General features: G+C 43.5%; 1 protein-coding gene across 1 annotated transcript in view; it reads right to left on the reverse strand.

Annotated features, from left to right (window-relative positions):
* The window catches only part of LOC134602671 (tetraspanin-11-like), a 235,443-nt gene that overhangs the window by 184,805 nt on the left and 31,478 nt on the right, over positions 1 to 19,160 (reverse strand). Inside the window, exon 3 of the mRNA XM_063447794.1 lies at positions 327 to 518. Coding sequence (XP_063303864.1) covers positions 327 to 518 — 192 coding nt within the window. The remainder of the gene's footprint in view (positions 1 to 326; positions 519 to 19,160) is intronic.

The following is a 19,160-nucleotide window of genomic DNA, read 5'->3' on the forward strand; positions in this document are numbered from 1 at the left end:
ATTTGTTAAAAGGAAAATAAGCATTATTTATTAAATAACATTAGGGTGTCCATCTAAATTTTACTTAAAAAAATAAATTACTAGTTTAAAAAATAAAGTACAAAATATGAATGTTTCTTTAGTGATAAACAGATATATAAAACAAAATAAATAATTAATTTCTTCAAAAATGCTAACTTAAGAATGCTTACCGAAACATCTACAAAGAGGCCTAAACACCAGGAGATCAATGTAGCACTGCATTAAAGAATTACCTGGGCATGATTGCATAGTACATGCATTACTTTTGATTACATACATGTAGATACATGCCATACTTTCCTTACCGCTGAAAGGCATCGTTTGTGCTCTCTGATCATTGCGCAACATCCAAGAAAACCCGTTATCATGACAACGCCTCCAGCAAAGAGTAGGATATATGCAGACACAGACAGAGTGCTATTAGCAAGGAACGTTATGTAGCTACTCTTCTCCAGCAATGTCCATAAACCCATTCCAATCCCAGCAGCACCACCCATCTGTTTTAAACAAGACAGTTATACATAAATATTACAAAGTTATCTGCATGGAATCCTACAAATGCATGCTTGCAGTTAATAATTAAATGCCCTCATGAATCATGACTTATGGCTACGGGACAACCACTACATATTAATTTTATGCACAGATCAAGTGAAAAGTGACCAATGCAGGAAAAAAGAAGGAGCATATGGTGGTTTACCATGCTGGTGTAGAAGTCGACTCTCAAATATTAGAGGTGTTAAATTGATTTAGGCCTATTCTCACCAGTAAAGCTAACCCTTAAAATAATGTACAAAGCTTGGGACTACGCTTGGATTGCAGACTTGTCCGCTTACTAGGGCCGGCGCATCAATAAGGTGGCATAGGCGGCCGCCTTAGGGCGCCAGAGCAGGGGGGTGCAAAAAAAAACGAATCCCCTGCCTCAGGCTGGGTACTCAGATTTTCCAACTGATTACGTTCACTGTTGTGCGCATGCGAGTACTATGGAAAGCCGCGCAATTCATGATATTTAAACAGCCGGAACAGAGTAAGAGACACTAGACGAAACGCGCTGAGCGGAAGAAAGCTTGAAGTATCCCCAAAGACTTCAATCCTACAGCCTATACCTGTTGGATCTACCAACATCTTCACTCTTACACTTCATCTGAAAAATTTCTGAAATAAACAAGTGACTGACATCCTGAAGCACCAAGGCTGATATTCACCATATGGGAACGTAGCCCTGAAGTGGCTGACAAGCTCTCTAGCACAATTAGAAGTATTTATTTTTGTGCCACTATATTTGTGAATGTATCTATTGTTTGTATTACTTGTTTTATCTGTGTTATTAAATACTTCACTAAGTATATATTCCTTTTTGTTTCCATACATGCCTAATCCTACTATTCATATGGTAAATGTATATGCATGTTTGTGACTGTGGCACCCTCACCGGTATATGCTTGCAACTATTCTACTTGTTTACTTGTGTCTTTTGGGATGTGGGAGTGATCCCCTAATTTGAGTGGCTAGCCTGCACTGTTTGTATTGCACTTTATCCCATTTACCACCCTTGGATTTTAAAAAGAGAGCTTGGTCTGAGAGCTGCAAGTGTCTTTATAAATACAGGAGATATCACATTGCAGGCAGAGGTGCATACCTGTCTGGAAGAAGGACTGCAGAGGAATAGGCAGAGGGGACAATACCTGTCTGGAAAGAAAGAGCTCCAGACAGACCCCAGTCAAGATTCGGTGATTATGGCTGAAGCGTTCCTGCGTCCCGACATGGAAGCAGACTGGGTGGAGATAATTAGAGTATAGGAGCTCTGTCCAGTGGCGGATCCAGAAGCTAATCTCGGGAGGGGCACTGGCAGATCATTTTAAGAAACAATCCAGGCACAATAACCACTACAGCTCTCTGTAGTGGTTTTGGTGCCAGGATTTGCTGTGGTGCCCTCCTAGTGTAAGTAGTCAAACCGTTTAAAAAAAATGTTTGATAACTTACCCAGGGTCTGCTGGGATAGTGGCTGTAGTGTGTGTGTGTGTGGTGCAGTGTATGTGAGGGTCGCAGTATGTGTATGGAGGGGTAGTGCATGTGTGAGAGGGGTGCAGTGTATGTATGGGGTAGCAATTTGTATATTGGGAGCAGTGTGTTTGTGTGTTAAGGGTGCAGTGTGTTTGTGTGTGTATGTATGGGGCGCTGTGTGTGTATTGGGGGCAGTGTGTGTAAGGGGAGGCAGTGTGTGTAAGGGGAGGGCTGTGTGTGTAAGGGGAGGGCTGTGTGTATAAGGGGAGGGCTGTGTGTGTAAGGGGGGGCTGTGTATGTAAGGGGGGCCTGTGTATGTAAGGGGGGGCTGTGTGTGTAAGGGGGGCTGTGTGTGTAAGGGGGATGTGTGTGTAAGGGGGGCTGTGTATGTAAGGGGGGGCTGTGTATGTAAGGGGGGCTGTGTGTGTAAGGGGGCTGTGTGTGTAAGGGGGGGCTGTGTGTGTAAGGGGGGATGTGTGTGTAAGGGGGGCTGTGTGTGTAAGGGGGGCTGTGTGTGTAAGGGGGGGCTGTGTAGGTAAGGGGGGCTGTGTAGGTAAGGGGGGCTGTATAGGTAAGGGGGGCTGTGTTGGTAAGGGGGGGCTGTGTATGTAAGGGGGGCTGTGTATGTAAGGGGGGCTTTGTATATAAGGGGGGCTGTGTGTGGAAGGGGGGGCTGTGTGTGGAAGGGGGGGCTGTGTGTGGAAGGGGGGCTGTGTGTGGAAGGGGGGCTGTGTGTGGAAGGGGGGGGCTGTGTGTGGAAGGGGGGGCTGTGTGTGGAAGGGGGGGCTGTGTAGGTAAGGGGGACTGTGTAGGTAAGGGGGGGCTGTGTAGGTAAGGGGGGCTGGGTATGTAAGGGGGGCTGTGTATGTAAGGGGGGGCTGTGTGTGGTGCAGTGTGTAAGAGGATAGGGAGGCAGATTAAAGATATTTTTTTTGTTTTAATTATTAAATAAATATAGCTAATGTCCCCTTCTTACCTGTGCTGAGGGAGGGGGAGACATTGCTTTCTCTTACAGTCCCTGGTGGTTCTAGTGGGGGAGTGAACTCTAACCTGCAGCTCAGGCTAGAGTTCACTCTCGCGAGAACGGAGCGTTGCCATGGTAACGCTCCGTGCTCGCGAGAGGAGAACCCTGCGGAGCTGCAGGTAAGAGCTCCCCCGGGTTCTCTCTCTCACTCCCTCCCCTAACGGCCGCCCAGCAATCTGCCTGTGGGCCGGGAAGGGAGATCACTTTTTTTTTTATTCTATTTTTTTTTCGTCCCCCCTCCCTGCTTGATACATAGCAGGGAGGGGGGCTCCTTCCCTGGTGGTCCAGTGTCATTGGTAGTTCAGTGGGGGGAGAGGGGGGCTTGCAGAGCTGTACTTACCTTTCCTGCAGCTCCTGTCAGCTCTCTCCTCCTCCGCGCGGTCTGTGCAGCTCCCTCTGTCAGCTCCCAGTGTAAGTCTCGCGAGAGCCGCGGCTCTCGCGAGACTTACACTGGGAGCTGACCGAGGTGCTGAACGGACGGCGCGGAGGAGGAGAGAGCTGACAGGAGCTGCAGGAAAGGTAAGTACAGCTCTGCCAGCCCCCCTCTCCCCCCAGTCTGTATTATGGCAATGCAAATTGCCATAATACAGACTATGACTCGAGTATAAGCCGAGTTGGGGTTTTTCAGCACAAAAAATGTGCTGAAAAACTCGGCTTATACTCGAGTATATACGGTAAGTTAGATTCCAAGGAAGAGTGGCTTGTTCTATCATATATTATTTCTATCATACTTTAATTTTTTCCTATGGGTGCTCATCTGTGGACTCAACATACTAAGAGGATCCACTTGGACCTAGTAATACCATTTAAATATATCTATATATCTGTAAGCAAGAAGGCATAACTCTGGGCATACTGGCTCCTTCTATATTGCATTTAAAGTGGATATAGACATACAATTACTGGTACCCCACTCCATCTGAGATACCACAATTTTATTTAAGGACACGGAGGCTCATATTATGCTTATTCTCTTTCTTTTATTCCTCAGCAGCAAAATATTTATTTTAGAGAAACAAATTAAACATATAAACATACCCCCAAAGGGTTAATCCTATAACAAACAGTACAACCAATCATAATGCCTTCAGCACCATCAACTCCCCAATGGACCTTAAGCCACTCCTCTTTCTTGCTGCTGCCTTCCTCAGCTAAGTACATTTATATTTTTCTCTGTATGCTACCAATGTGTTTGTCTGCTGCAGGGATTCTGCCCTGCTTCTGTACTTTGTTTTACAGCTGGCTCTGGGTTGTTCCTTAACCTAGAGCCAATCCCTCACCCTTCCTTCCCCTCCCATCTCTTACTCAGTCAGGTGGATTATCACCTACTGAGCTAGGGCGGCTAATAGCTCTCCGTGCGGAGGCTCTTACCGCCCAGTGTGATTCAGTGCCTCAGAGGTTTACCTCTGGGCTTCCCGGTTCGCGGCTATAATCGCGTCTGGCGCCGTTCGCGCATGCGCACAACGCTAGTGCGCATTGCGGCGGACATCTTTCGGTTGGCATTTTTCCCGTGTTTTGGTTCCCGGGCTTTTTTGAGCTTGTGGGGGCGGGAGTGGGTGTTGATTGGACAGCACAGTTGCTGAGCAGCTCACCAGTGTGCCCCAGGAGCCATTCCTGAGGGAACACTTGGTGAGCTTGCCTTTTTCATATTGCTGTGTAGTTTTTTTCTGGTGCTTTGCAATAGTACCCATACTGTTGGTGCATTATTTGTTCCCATATTGTTCCCATATTGCCTATAAAGCTTTTGGTTATCAGTGTGGTCACTCATTCCTCCTATAGTTGTTGGGGTCCCCCCCCTATTTATATTTCCACCTACCATAACCACCGTGAGAACTGCTATTTTAATTATGCAGTCTCAAAGGGATTTGGGCACAGCCTCTGGCAATTCTCCCATTAGGGCTAATATACCCCCTGCACCTCAGGTTGTCCCCAGACCTTCCGGCTTAACCGTCACTGATGTGACAGACCAGGAGCATTTGAACTCGGAAGAGCTTCATTCTCTCCTGGATGCCACTATGACAAGATCTGTAACCCAAGCCATTTATTCAGCCATGGGAGTTATGTTGGACACTCTGTCCCACTCTATCAGCCATGCCCTTATGGCCACCCAGCGGACCTCTACTCACCTTACTCCTAACCCTACGGAGCACAATACAGGCAAGGCCAGTGGGTGCAAAGCCGCCAAAAAATCTCGCCACACAGACGAGGAAGCCTCCAAAATTGTACGGACAGACAGGGAACGTCCTGTCAAAGATGATGTGGTTGCACCACAACAAAGAGCCACCCACCGGGCAAAATCAGTGAGGAGTTGGAAAAGGGCAAAAGCCCAAGTGGAATCATCCGAGTCAGATTCGGAACAGGAGGAGGCATGGAGCGAGTCTGATGATGAGGATACAATTTGGGCGCACTATTCCCTGACTACAGCTCTATATCTGTGTCTGTGAATGAGGATAAGGATGGTGTGGAAGACTCCACCCTCCTTGACCCACAGGGCGAACCACTGTTTGACCCTGATAATCTGCAGCACCCGAGATCAACTGAGTGGTTCCCGCTGGACCATGTGGCAAAATATATTGCCGCACAGATCAGGAAACCCCTTGATAAGGAGGCAAGAAGTAAGATGCAGGCAGAATGCCCACGCCCCACGCTCCCAGATTTGATATGTATCACCCCTGTAGTGGACCCTTAGATTGCCCAGTTCCTGTGAAAAACTGGGTGAAAGGCAAAGAAGGGCACTTCGCCATTGCCAGGATAAGGTACTGGATGTCCTCGGACCCAGTGCAAAGATATTTGACATGGTCGAAACGGCATTGGCAGGTGGTGCTCCCGTAGACCTGCTAGCTATCAGGGGCTGGATACAGCGAGCCATATGTCTTCTTGGAAATGCCAACGTGGCTCTAGCCACAGAGAGACGAAAGGCTATATTAATTAAGATCGAGCCAAAGCTATTACTGAGCCTGGGCCACAGACCAAAGGCCTTCTTTTTGGGGACAGTTTTGTGAAGGAGCTGGGTACCTATGTGGGCACGTTTACTGCTCTGGACAAGGCGCAAGCCAATATGAAAAAGGTATTCTCCCATAGAGTTTTTGGCGGGGCCGGCAGATATCGGGGCCGTCTGCCCGGCCGTTCCTCCCGGGGCTCGTACCGGGTTTCTAGAGGCTCCTTCCAGTCACGTTACCAGGGTGTGGAACCCAAGTCCTCTCCATTCTTCCCAGTTCGAGGAAGACCCTGGCGCGCTCGTGGATCCAGAAGCTCTTCCTCTAGCTGACGCCCTTATGGTAAGTTCACTTCCTTCATCACTACCTTCAGTAACGTTGGTGGGGGGCAGGTTATGCCACTTTATAGATGCCTGGCGAATGTTGACTTTGGATACTTGGGTCCTACAAACTGTAGTGGGTTATACCATAGAATTTGTACAAACACCTGCCCAGATATCTCTTCCCAGACATATAGTCTCCTACACCCAAGACAGAGCATTAATCACAGCGGAGATACAGTCTCTGGCCGACAAAGGTGCAATCATAGAGACGCATCTGGGAGTTTCAGGTTTTCTAAGCAACCTTTTTGTGGTGCCCAAGAAAGGCGAAGGTGTCCGACCGGTCATCAACTTACGCCCCCTGAACGTCTTTGTAGCGTACCACCATTTCAAAATGGAGGGCATCCACTCCCTACGAGACCTGCTCCTATTGGAGGATTGGATGGTCAAACTCGACCTGCAAGATGCGTACCTCACCGTCCCGATGGCCGAAGATTGCCAGCATCTCCTCCAGTTCCAATGGGAGGAGACCACATGGCGTTTCAAATGCTTGCCCTTCAGCCTCTCCTCAGCCCCATGGTGCTTCACGAAGCTCATGCGGCCAGTGGTCGCTCTCCTGCGCAGCAGAGGTGTGTGTCTGATTATATACTTGGACGACATGCTTCTGATGGCACAAGACCCACGCTTACTCCAAGAACACCTGAATTGGACAATGACATTACTCGGCAACCTTGGTTTCCTCATCAACTGGGACAAGTCGGTGTTACAACCCTCCCAAGTCTTGGAATTTCTGGGCTTCACCATCGATTCGGTGAAAGGGACACTCCTATTACCATCTTTCAAAGTCAGGTTTATCAAGAAAGAAATCCGTCGGACTTAGATTCGACCTGCACTAATGCTACAAAACTGGCCAGGGTCATCGGCCTTCTCTCTGCCTCCATCCAAGCCATTTTCCCTGGCCCACTTCACTACAGGGCCCTTCAACGCCTAAAGGCAAAATATCTTCGCTTGGGTCTCTCCTATGCAGACTTTGTACCTCTCGATTGCACAGCCAAAGAAGAACTCTCTTGGTGACTGCAGCACATGGAAGCATGGAACGGAAGAGCAATCTTTGGGACAAGGCCAGACTTTGTCGTGGAATCGGATGCAAGTTTGCTGGGCTGGGGCACGCGTTGCGGTCCTATCTCCACCGGAGGGAAATGGTCCCCAGACAAACAGCAGTTACACATCAATTGCCTCGAGCTATTGACGGGGTCATTTGCAGTTCGGAGTCTCGTAGGTATCTCAACCAACTGTTCCATTCTTTTACGGATGGACAACGTGTCAGCAGTCTGCTACATCAACCATCTCGGGAGTACGAGGTCCGTGGTGTTAGCGGAACTAGCAAAAGACTTCTGGCGCTTCTGCCTGGATTGCAATATTTCGGTTCAGGTGGAATATATTCCCGGGATGTCCAATATGGTGGCGGATTGGAATTCCAGATACCTACGGGATGCCAGCGACTGGCGGCTGAAGTGGGCCATTTTCCTGCAACTCCAGTCACTTTGGGGCCCACTGGAGATCGACCTCTTCGCATCACGGTTGAATACCCAACTACCGAGGTTCTTCAGTTGGAAACCGGATCCAGAGGCGTTGGCATCAGATGCATTCCTTCAACGGTGGCCGGACACGCAAATGTACGCTTTTGCTCCTTTCTCCTTGATTGCGAGGACGCTTCTACATCTCAGGCGCTACCGAACCTCCATGATTCTCATTGCCCCTTTCTGGACGGCTCAACCATGGTTCCCTACACTCATGGAAATGTCCATGGACTACCCAAGACTACTTCCAACCTCTCCGGACCTCTTATTGGACCCCAACGGGGAACCGCACTCCCTGCTATTACAGGGACACCTCCAGTTACTGGCATGGCTCCTCTCCGGGGACTTGGATTCATCCCAGACGTTCCACAGACAACTATTGACCTTCTGGCAGGAGCTTGGGCTCCGGGAACAAGGACATCCTACATACATGCCTGGAATTCATGGAGTGGTTGGTGCATGGAACAACACATGAATCCCTTATCTGCACCTGTAAGCCACGTTTTGAGATTTCTCACTTCTCTGTTTGACCATGCCATGCCTATCGCACGATAAATGTGTACCGATCAGCTATTTCCGCAGGACACCAAGGATTGGAGGGTTCCCCGGCAGGTAAACATCTCCTCGTATGCCGACTCTTGCGCGGCATTAGATTTGCACGTCCACCGCAACCTAGGTACTCTTCATCATGGGACGTTGACCTCGTCCTCCAGCTTCTGGAAGACTGGCCAAAGAACGAAGATCTCTCACTGAAACAACTCACAGCAAAGTTGGTGATGTTGTTTTGTTCGATCTCCTGTAATCGGGTGTCTGATGTACGTGCGTTGGACCTCTCTGCACGTTCATTCACCCCCGAAGGTGTCTCGTTTAATTTTTCCAGGCCTACAAAGACGTCAATCACCTCAGTTTTCTACCCGGCCTTTCCACAAAACTCTAAGCTATGACCAGTGGCATGTCTCAAGGAATACGAGTCCGGGACTTCTTCGACTCGTGACCCTGCATATCCAGAGTTATTCTTGGCCCTTCGTCATCCATATAACCCTGTTTCAACGGTCACATTGTCTAGTTGGGTCAAATGGATTATGGCATCAGCGGGCATCGACACTACAGTGTATGGAGCACACTCGGTCGGTCAGGGGAGGCATGGTGACTAAGGTTTTCTCCAAAGGATGCAGGTTGGAGGACCTACTCCGGGCGGCCGATTGGTCCCGCAAATTTACCTTCAAGGAGTTTTATTTTCGGCCGATTTCTCATATTTCTGATGTGGTAGTTTCACAGCTTTGAACTAGCATAATATGAGCCTCCGTGTCCTTAAATAGAATTACCAGATTTTACTAATTTCATGACGTAAACTCATGATTTTATTAAGGACATGGAGGCGAGTATTATCCCACCCGATGCAGGTAAGTGGCGCCCTCTCATGGATATGTGGTCATTAAATTACTACAGATTTAGGTTACTACAGCACATTGCGGGTATTGAAAGGTATGGTTAGATAATAATCTGTTATTGGTGGCATATATTCCGATGATTGTTTCTGTACTATGGTAATGATCAGATGTCCAGAAACATATTTTACCAGTTTGTTTCTCTGTTCCTTTCAGCTTCATGAACGGGTTTGGCACTGTTGTGCACGGATTCCTTCAGGACCTACGGAAGACCCCAGCCTCTGAAGAGTAACAGATTATTCTCTGTGGCATTCTTGGCATTTTGTTTTAACTTCAAGTTGACATATGTTCTGCTGTGGATTCTTCGTCGACAACATCAAGAAAGAGGAGTGGCTTAAGGTCACATGGGGAGTTGATGGTGCTGAAGGCATTATGATTGGTTGTACTGTTTGTTATAGGATTAACCCTTTGGGGGCATGTTTACATGTTTGATTTGTTTCTCTAAAATAAATATTTTGCTGCTGAGGAATAAAAGAAAGAGAATAAGCATAATACTCGCCTCCGTGTCCTTAATAAAATCCTGACTTTACGTCATGAAATTAGTAAAATCTGGTAATTCCTTAAGCATCATGGGATTAACACTCTATAGACAAGGAATCTAACTACTCACTCACTACTTGGGATTTACCCTTCATTGAACAATGCTCATATTGGTCAACTTTTTAATGAAGCCAGCTGTGTGCATCCCGTTCTAACTTCCTGGTTGTACAGTAGTGTGAGGTGAAGGAATAGCCTTATAAGGCTTGGGTTTTATTGTATATAACTAATTAGTCATTTTTGTTACTTTTCCAGTCTTGTTACAGTTGCTTTCACTGTAGCCACTTACCCCTTAATTACTTAGGATACTGCTATATATCCAGGGGGCATTTATCTCACAAACTGTGAGATGATTCTGCCCTTCTTTTTTCTTTCTAGCTACCCTTTTTGTCCTGTTTTAAAGACAGTCATGGTTTATCTAACAAAATAAATGCCCTAATCAAATTATCTATAATCCAACAGTATCTCGTATATTTATATTCTATATTCTATGTGTATATTTAAAAAAAAGACTATAGTCATGAAGAGAACATTTAATATGAGCATGCAGAGTTATTAATTAAACAGCTGATTTCAAGCCTAGCTAAAGTAGATCAGAATTAGAGAAAATCCCATATTTAAATGTACTTTCTGAACTGAATTTTTTTAATTTTAATTTTTAACTAGAAATAATATATATCTAAAGTGTACTCAGTATTTTGCTAAAATGTTACAACATGCAATACAGTTAGTCAGCCATAATAATTTCAACCTTTATTTTTCAGTCTATATAAATGTCCCTAGGGTAGTTTTTTGAACAGAGATATTGTCACATAGATCCTAACTCTCTGTAAGAGCATTTTACATCAAGCCCATTTGCAGATTTCCCTAGGGTGTATATTTTTCAAGGCATATTAAAAATACATACACAAAACAAGTGTTAGCTGACCGGGAGGCTGAAATTCTATAACACTAAACAAATAAATATAACTGAATTACATACAGAAAAAGCTTGCATTTGTTGCCACAGGCGCTGAATATAATGCCTTATTATAGTGAACAGTTAAAATAACATAAGCTTTTTGGGGTAGATTTACTTTAAGCCGAAGAGGATAGCTAACTGTGTTGGTGACTTTGCTACAGTTTAGTAACTCTATTTTAAAAGTATTCTACTAAACGCACTAAATTAGAATTGAGCATATCAGACAGGGTAATTCTTTTTTAGATAATGTCTTTTATTGAGTATTTTTCTTTTTAATTCTTCATTTTATTTGTGCATGAAAAATCACATAAAGCATACAATGCCACAACAGCTAGAGCGTGCAGAGCGTCATACATAGGTTTACATTGGTTAGGCATTGGTGAAAACAGCACATTTTTATGGATTATTAGCACGTGACAAAGAGTTATATCCAATCAATTAATTACAGAATTAAACTAGATTATCCAGGAGCAAAACACTATAGACTTAGTTCTATGTCAGGGTGGGTTATACTGCAGGTTATGCATGAGGGAAAGGCTATATGTAGCTTGACCAGAGATATCTGTATTGGTAGATCGAAGCTATGACCAATATTCCCTGCGGTACAAGGTACCCTAGTGAAGCAAGGTTGCTTCTTCCAGCTTGTGGATCGGGTATGAAGTCCTCTCGTGGGGGATAATTAGAGTTTGGGCCGCTCTCCACCGGTAGGCGATGTTGTGTGAACGAAGTAGCATTGTAAGAGGCTGCAGTGATTTTCGAAACTTCAGCGTGTCCCCGGACAAATCTGCAAAGAAGGTGAGGGAAGCGTGTTCGAACCCATAGGGTGAGTGTCCCCTTAAGGCGTTCGCCACCGCAGCCTTGTCTTGCCTGGTCTGAAAGCGTATAATCAGGTCGCTAGGAGCCTCGATAGGGGCTTTGATGGGTTTAGGGATCCTGAACAAGTTCTCAATTGTTATCGTTTTTGCTTGTTTCAGGGACAATTTTGTGCCCAGTAGGCGTCGCACAAAGAACGGTAATTCCGCATCTGGCACCGTCTCTACTACTCCTCTAATCTTTAGATTTGAACATGGAGGACCGCCTGGCGTCCTCCATGTTCGTGACCTTTTGTTCCAGGTAGGCATGGTGTTTCCGTAATGACCGCAGCTCCATTTGCAAGTGAGTTACTTGTTGTTTTGTGTTGTGGGAATCTGTTTCCAGAGCTCCCATACGGCCGGTCAGGCCTTGGAGGTCGGCGCGGAGTGCGGTAATGTCTGCGTGTATATCCCGTCGGAGGCCCGCCAGCAGCTCTTGCATGTCGGCCTTGGTTACCGGCGGTGAGTCCTTCTTGGTCGAGGTTTGTGCCAGGGTCACTCTTGGTCTTTGCGATTCCTGCATGAGGTCTCCATCCCCCAGGGTGTGATCATCTGAGAAGTTGGAGCTGGTGTCGGGGTAGGACGCCATCTTGTCTAGTGAGGCGCCATGTGCCTGCCGCCACATGTCTCCAATGGTTATACCCAGGTTTGGTTTGTCAGCTTTCTGTTTTTTTGTTTTTCATCCCATAGGTGATCGAGGGTCCTGCTGGGTTGATTTTTGCAGGTTTTGGATGGGTTTTGCGCTTAAGTCAGGTCTAGTTTCCTGGAGTTCAAGGGAGATGCGACGGTTCAGGTCAGACGCTAGGCTCCGCCCTCTATTGAGATTTTTTAAAAGTATGACTATCAAAATGGGACATGGTCCCCCAAAAAAACAAGTTCAAGGGAGAATAAAATATATGGTATGCTCTAACAAAAAACGAGTGATAATTTAACAATAGCAAGTACAAATGATCACGTTGACACCCAACTACCCATTAGAAACAAGGGGATCTGGAACATATTATTCATTTAGCTGTTGGAGGACATCCTAAATAGCGCATGAAAAATGTTATATCTCTCTATTCGCTAAGACAGTATACTATTATCTTTAAATCCTTTTTAAAAGAGTGTGGCAGATGGATAAAAGTATATATCATTTATCAACTGGCATCTGTCACTCCGCCTATTGCAGTTCCCCAATACCCTACAATTCCCAACAAGATGTGGAGATGTTAAGAAAGAATCAACACTAGCTGTCTCTCCCATAAAGCATGAGCTAAACTTCAATAAGCCTCTTAAGTCTTCAGCATATACAGTTGTGCTCAAAAGTTTGCATACCCTTGGAGAATTGGTAATATATCTACAATAAATACCAAGTAGATAAGTTGGCGCAGACCAAATTACTAAAAACCCGTCGTGGGTTAATATGCAGCACCAACAGGATACCTAGGTAATAGGGTACAGACAAATACAAAAACAGAAAAAGTGCTAGTGCACAAAAATATATATACCGAAACACCTTAAGTGTGGAGAAGTGACTCTAAGATGTATATTAGAGAATTATAATCCCCAACAAAAACCATACGTGCCAAACATTGACAAATCAATACTTATAGCCTGTCAATAGGCATCACTGGTCTCTATGACCTGGGAGACAAAAAAAAAGGGGGAAAGGAAGGAACATCAAAATAGGCATATGAGTAGGGAACAGAGGTGGAATAATGACCTGATTAATAATAAATCCCAATATAACCACCTCAAACAACGATCAGGGGCATACTTCAAAAGAGACAAGGAACCTCATAACTATTGGAACAGGAGGGATGAATGGACAGAGATGAGGTACAATAAAAGAAAGGAATATGAGAGGATCGATACCCCCAATAGACAGAGAGGAAGGGAAAGACCAAATAGGGGAAATAGCCCACAAACTCTCACTACGAATAACCGTTATGAAGTCCTGAGAGATAGAAACCAAGAGGAGGATTTTTTAGACAGAGTTTAGACAGAGGGTTTTCCAATAAAGAGAACAAGGAAAGTCAGTTTCGGGGATGTAGAGGAGGAAAGAGAAAGAAAAAAAAGGAGATACAACAGGTAATCCCTATTGGGATCAATAATATTTCTACTTATCCCCTGAGAGAAAATGAGATTAAAGTTTTAAATAAAGGGTTGAAATTCACACCCTCAAGGTGTTTTAATACTTTCCCAGCATATGTTGATTTAATGAAGTACATTAGGAGACTATGCATCCAGAAATTCTTTTTAAATAGAGAACTTAATACTTTGCAGATCACAGAGGAGAATGATGGTTTTAAACATACTATTTTTCAGAATAAGTCAAGTTTTTACCCCAATTATCTGAAACATGGGAGTATAGAAGCATTTGAAAAAGCGGTTCTGAATGATTTTAGGAAACTAGAAAGGAGACATGTCCAACATAACCTTACGCAGGAGGAAAGGACGGCCTTAAAGGGACTCAGAGAAAATGATCAGATTGTCACCAAACCTGCAGACAAGGGCGGTAGTTTGGTGATAATGGACTCTGGGAAGAATGTGGCAGAATGTATGAGACAGTTGGAGGACACTGAGGTCTATAGACAATTAGATGGGGACCCATTGGGAAAAATGAATAAATATTAGAACACGAGAACCCCGGTATTTTATGTCCTCCCTAAGGTCCATAAGGACATAGTGAATGATCCCGGGAGATCTATTGTCTCGGGCATTGGGTCCCTATCGTATAACCTGTCAAAATATATTGACTCCTTCCTCCAACCGATGGTAAATAAAACCAGCTCCTTTCTGAAGGACACAACAGATGTCCTGAAGATGTTCGAGGACTTCAATTGGAAGGAGGGGTATGCTTTAGTGACCTGTGATGTCACCTCCCTATATACATGCATACCTCATGACAAAGGTTATGCGGCTGTCAAGTACTTCCTGGAGTTGGATCAAGCATTGGACCATATTCAGGTAGAATTCTTGGTTGAGTATATAAGATGGACTCTAGAAAACAACTATTTTTGGTTTAATTTTAAATTTTATTTACAGCTAAGGGGGAATGCGATGGGCAGCACCTATGCGCCCAGTTATGTGAATTTATTTATGGCCCACTGGGAGAATAAATGGGCAGCATGACTGGAGCGCACGGGTGCTAGCCTATCGCAGATACATCGATGATATGGTTTTTATTTGAGATGGACCAGAAAAGGATTTTAAGGATTTTTTTTAATTCTATGATTTTGAATACTTGGGGTATTCACCTTGCTAATCATTTTAGTACTGAGTTCATTGATTTTTTTTAGACCTAAAAATTAAAATAGAAGGAGGAGTACTTAAAACCGAAACCATTTTTAAAAAAGTGGATGTCAATTGGTATGTGACCTATAGTAGTGGACACTATTCCCCTTGGCTGAATTATATACCGAAGGGCCAACTCCTTAGACTTAAACTAAATTGTACGGAGGATACAAGGTTTCAGGAACAGGCACAGGATCTTTTGAACAAATTCAGGAAAAAGCAATACCCAGAAGAAATTTTAGAAAAAGCCCTTGGGAAGTGAAGGTGGTTACACAAATGGATTTTATAGATGGAAATGTTGAACAGGACAAGAACTTAGATGGTTTTAAAGATGTTTTACTTTTTGATTTTAACGACCAACACAAATCTATGAGACATATAATAAAGAAATATTGGCCAATATTAAAAACTGATAAGGATTTGGGGGGTATATTACCACCAGAACCTAAGGTAACCTTTAAAGGAGCCCCTAACCTTAGGAACACTTTAGTACATAGCTTTTATAAGGAGAAACCAAATAAACCACGTAGCACTTTTTTTAGGTGAATTGAAGGTTTTTTTAGATGCAGAATGTGTTATGCCTGTAGGACAGTAAATAGGAAGAACAATAAAATGGAGATGTCTTTTAAATCAGAGAAAACCAATAAAGAATATAATATTAGGGTGCATATCACATGCCAGCCTGATAATGTCCGTGCCATCTACAATATGTGGGAAGGACTACACGTCCTCTCCACGTGAGAATGAGAGAACACATATATAATATCAAAAAGGGTTTAGACTGTCATAGAGTCTCTGAGCACTTTAAGAAGAAGCACAACCAGGACCCCATTGGGTTAGAATTTGTGGGGATCAAATGGGTGTGCAGGGATTGGAGAGGGGGCGATTTTCTCCGGAAGATCGGACAGGAGGAGATGCGGTGGATTTTTTTATTAGACACCCTGACCCCGTCCGGTCTGAACAAGGATTTTGAGTTATGCAATTTTTAATATTTTTTTTTTTACAATTCGTCTTATTATATATATATTTCTTCTATTGTTCACCCCAATTTTTTAGATTTTTTTATGTGAGTTTCATCTCAAGCACCTTTTATAGTGTGCTACATGTAAATATATTATTGATGGTTTTTAATTTTTAATTTTTAATATTTTAATTTTTGTCATAGTTTGAAAAAAAAATGTGCACTTTTAGTAGTACCTTTCCTTCCTCTGCATACCTGAGTGGACCTACACTGGGGTCCTGATTTTACTAATGGCTGTTGTTATAATCAGGATTTGTAATTTTTTATTATAGGTTTTGATTTAGATCATCATCCCCCTTTTTTAGTGTTCTTTCATTTTTTGGTGACTGTGATAATTTTTACACATTAAGGTTATGTGACTGTTTTTAAATTAAGTTTTCACAGGAATATGGCTAAGTATGGAACATATGCTGTATATTTATAGAGTATGTGCATAATTCCTATTTCTGACTTAGAAACATAGAAACATAGAAACATAGAATGTGACGGCAGATAAGAACCATTCGGCCCATCTAGTCTGCCCAGTTTTCTAAATACTTTCATTAGTCCCTGGCATTATCTTTTTAGAGACTGTTTTTTAAATGCTGGGCATTATTTCTACCTCATTTAAAAACAATATATGTGTATATATCTGCTGCTTTAAGAATAGAGATATGGGTTTTAGAGAACTTAATTAATCAATTTTATATGCTGGAGGCCGATTGGATCACGGCCAGAGGACTGACTATGTATAGAACGATCTTCAGTGGGAGGGGACCAAGCTCGTTTGAGAAAGCCCCAAGAGGTGGGGCGAAATGCGTCCCGTGACCACGTGTTCGGCATACACGGAAGTGTTTGGATACATCCACCGGCGAGATACACCAGCTACAGAACAAGGAGGACTGTGTACCTGCAAATTTCTGCACGGCTTCAGACTCTATATGGTGTGGTGAGCTGGCGGTGGACATTGTTTTTAAGCTGTTATTTGGAGTGTTTCTGTGCAATCAATAAATTGTGTTAATCTAACACCTGGTCACAAGAGCTTGTCTTGGATCCCACGTACCCAACAGGCTGATCCTCCCTGGGTGAGATAGCCAGGAGTGGGGCTTATACCATTCCCAACTTGTGAGTTCTTTTCTTAAAGAGATATTTTGCGTTTTAGTAACTTTATTGCACTAGGAGTGCTTTCTCTGTCTCCCCCCTTTGTTCTTTTTTTTTGTCTCCCAGGTCATAGAGACCAGTGATGCCTATTGACAGGCTATAAGTATCAATTTGTCAATGTTTGGCACGTATGGTTCTTGTTGGGGATTATAATTCTCTCATATACATCTTAGAGTCACTTATCCATACTTAAGGTGTTTCGGTATATATATATATATATTTGCACACTAGCACTTTTTCTGTTTTAATATATCTACAATGTTTCAGTGAGTGAGTAGGCAAAACACATTTATTTTATTTCTTATGGGATTCATATTCAACTGTAGTGTATAACAGAATGGCACAATCATAAAACAAAACATGGCATCAAAGAAAAAAAATGAAAAGACCCCTGTTCAAAAGTCTGCATACCCTTAGTTCTAAATACTGTGTATTTCCCCCTTTAGCATCAATGACAGCATGCAGTCTTTTGTAATATTTGTCTAAAAGGCCCCTAATTCTTGCAGGTGGAATAGCTGTCCATCGTCTTGGCAAAATGCCTCCAGGTCATGCAAAGTCTTTGGTCATCTGGCATAATCCGCACGTCTGAGATCTCTCCAAAGTGGGTCAATGATATTACGGTCAGGAGACTATGATGGTCACTCCAAAACCTTCACCTTTACCTGCTGTAACCATTGGAAGGTCAACTTGGCCTTGTGCGTAGGGTCATTGTCTTGCTGGAATGTCCAATAGCGTCCCATGCGCAGCCTTCGTGCTGGAGAATTCAAATTGTCTGCCAGTATTTTCAGATAACTTGCTGCATTCATCTTGCCATCAATTGTCACACGATTCCCTGTGCCTTTAGAGCTCACTCACCCCTAAAAGGGAGCACAGTGGTGATGGTATTCTTTTCACAATAGGCCTTGTTGATCCCTCTCCAAACATAGCGCTTATGACTGTGACCGTAAAGCTCTATTTTGGTCTTTTCGCTACAAATTACAGTATGTCAGAAGCTGTGAAGTGTGTCCAGGTGTTGACGGGCATATTGTAACCAGACGTTTTTGTGGTATTGGCACAGTAAAGGCTCATTTCTGGTAACTAGATCCATGGAGCTCATTTTTGTTCAAGTATCGTCGTATTGTGCTCCTTGAATCAACCACACTGTCTATTTCCAGAGTAGCCTGTATTTTTTCTGAGGTTACCTGTGGGTTTTTGCTTTGTATCCCGAACAATTCTTCTTTCAATTGGGGGAAATCATTTTTGGTCTACCTGACCTTGGCTTGGTATCAAGTGATCCCCGAATTTTCCACTTTTTTTTTCTTTTTTTTTTGTTCTGTTTTTTATAGTTTACTGATGCTTCTGTGGTTCAGGCCTTGGTACTCTTGTCATCATAAATATCTTGTGTTATCCTATTAAACTCCCTAAACCTCCCCACCCGAATCCCCAAACTCCCCCAACCCTTTGTTTAATTCCTGTTGTAAATTCTTGTGTATCAGATTTGCATTACCCATTTACTTTTGGAGAGAGAACCTCTCATGCCCAGTGTATTTTCATTGTTTTGTTATTCTGTTTTGTCTGCCCGTTTAGGGGTTGAGTTATTTTCCTTTTTTACTTTTCCTCCCCTCCTCCTTTTCTGGCCATCACCTCGCTGTGACTAGACCTTAACTATACCTGTTTTAATTTTTGCGTACTAAGTTTATAAGGGAGGAGAGTAGTGGTGGTGATATTTATTAGATTATCATTTTCATTTTGAATATTTATGTATCCCAGTCTTCTATTTGAGTATATCTGTTTCATAGGTTTACCAGGTTCCCCTTTTCCATCCTTGCTTGCCATATAACTGGTGTTATGAATTCTTGGGTGTGTGGGATTCACCCTATTTTCAAATTTCATGCTAAAAGTAGTTTAGCTGGTGTAATTATATGTAACATTATTATTAGTGGGGTTTTTTTGGTCATTTTTGGTCAGTACAAGTTTAGCAGGACCACTTCTGGCTTAAAAACTAATTTTATTTCCGTTATTTGATGTATTACCTTGATTACATCTTTCCAGAATGTAT

Source organism: Pelobates fuscus, chromosome 3, assembly GCF_036172605.1.
Source record: "Pelobates fuscus isolate aPelFus1 chromosome 3, aPelFus1.pri, whole genome shotgun sequence".
NCBI classification, from domain to species: domain Eukaryota; kingdom Metazoa; phylum Chordata; class Amphibia; order Anura; family Pelobatidae; genus Pelobates; species Pelobates fuscus.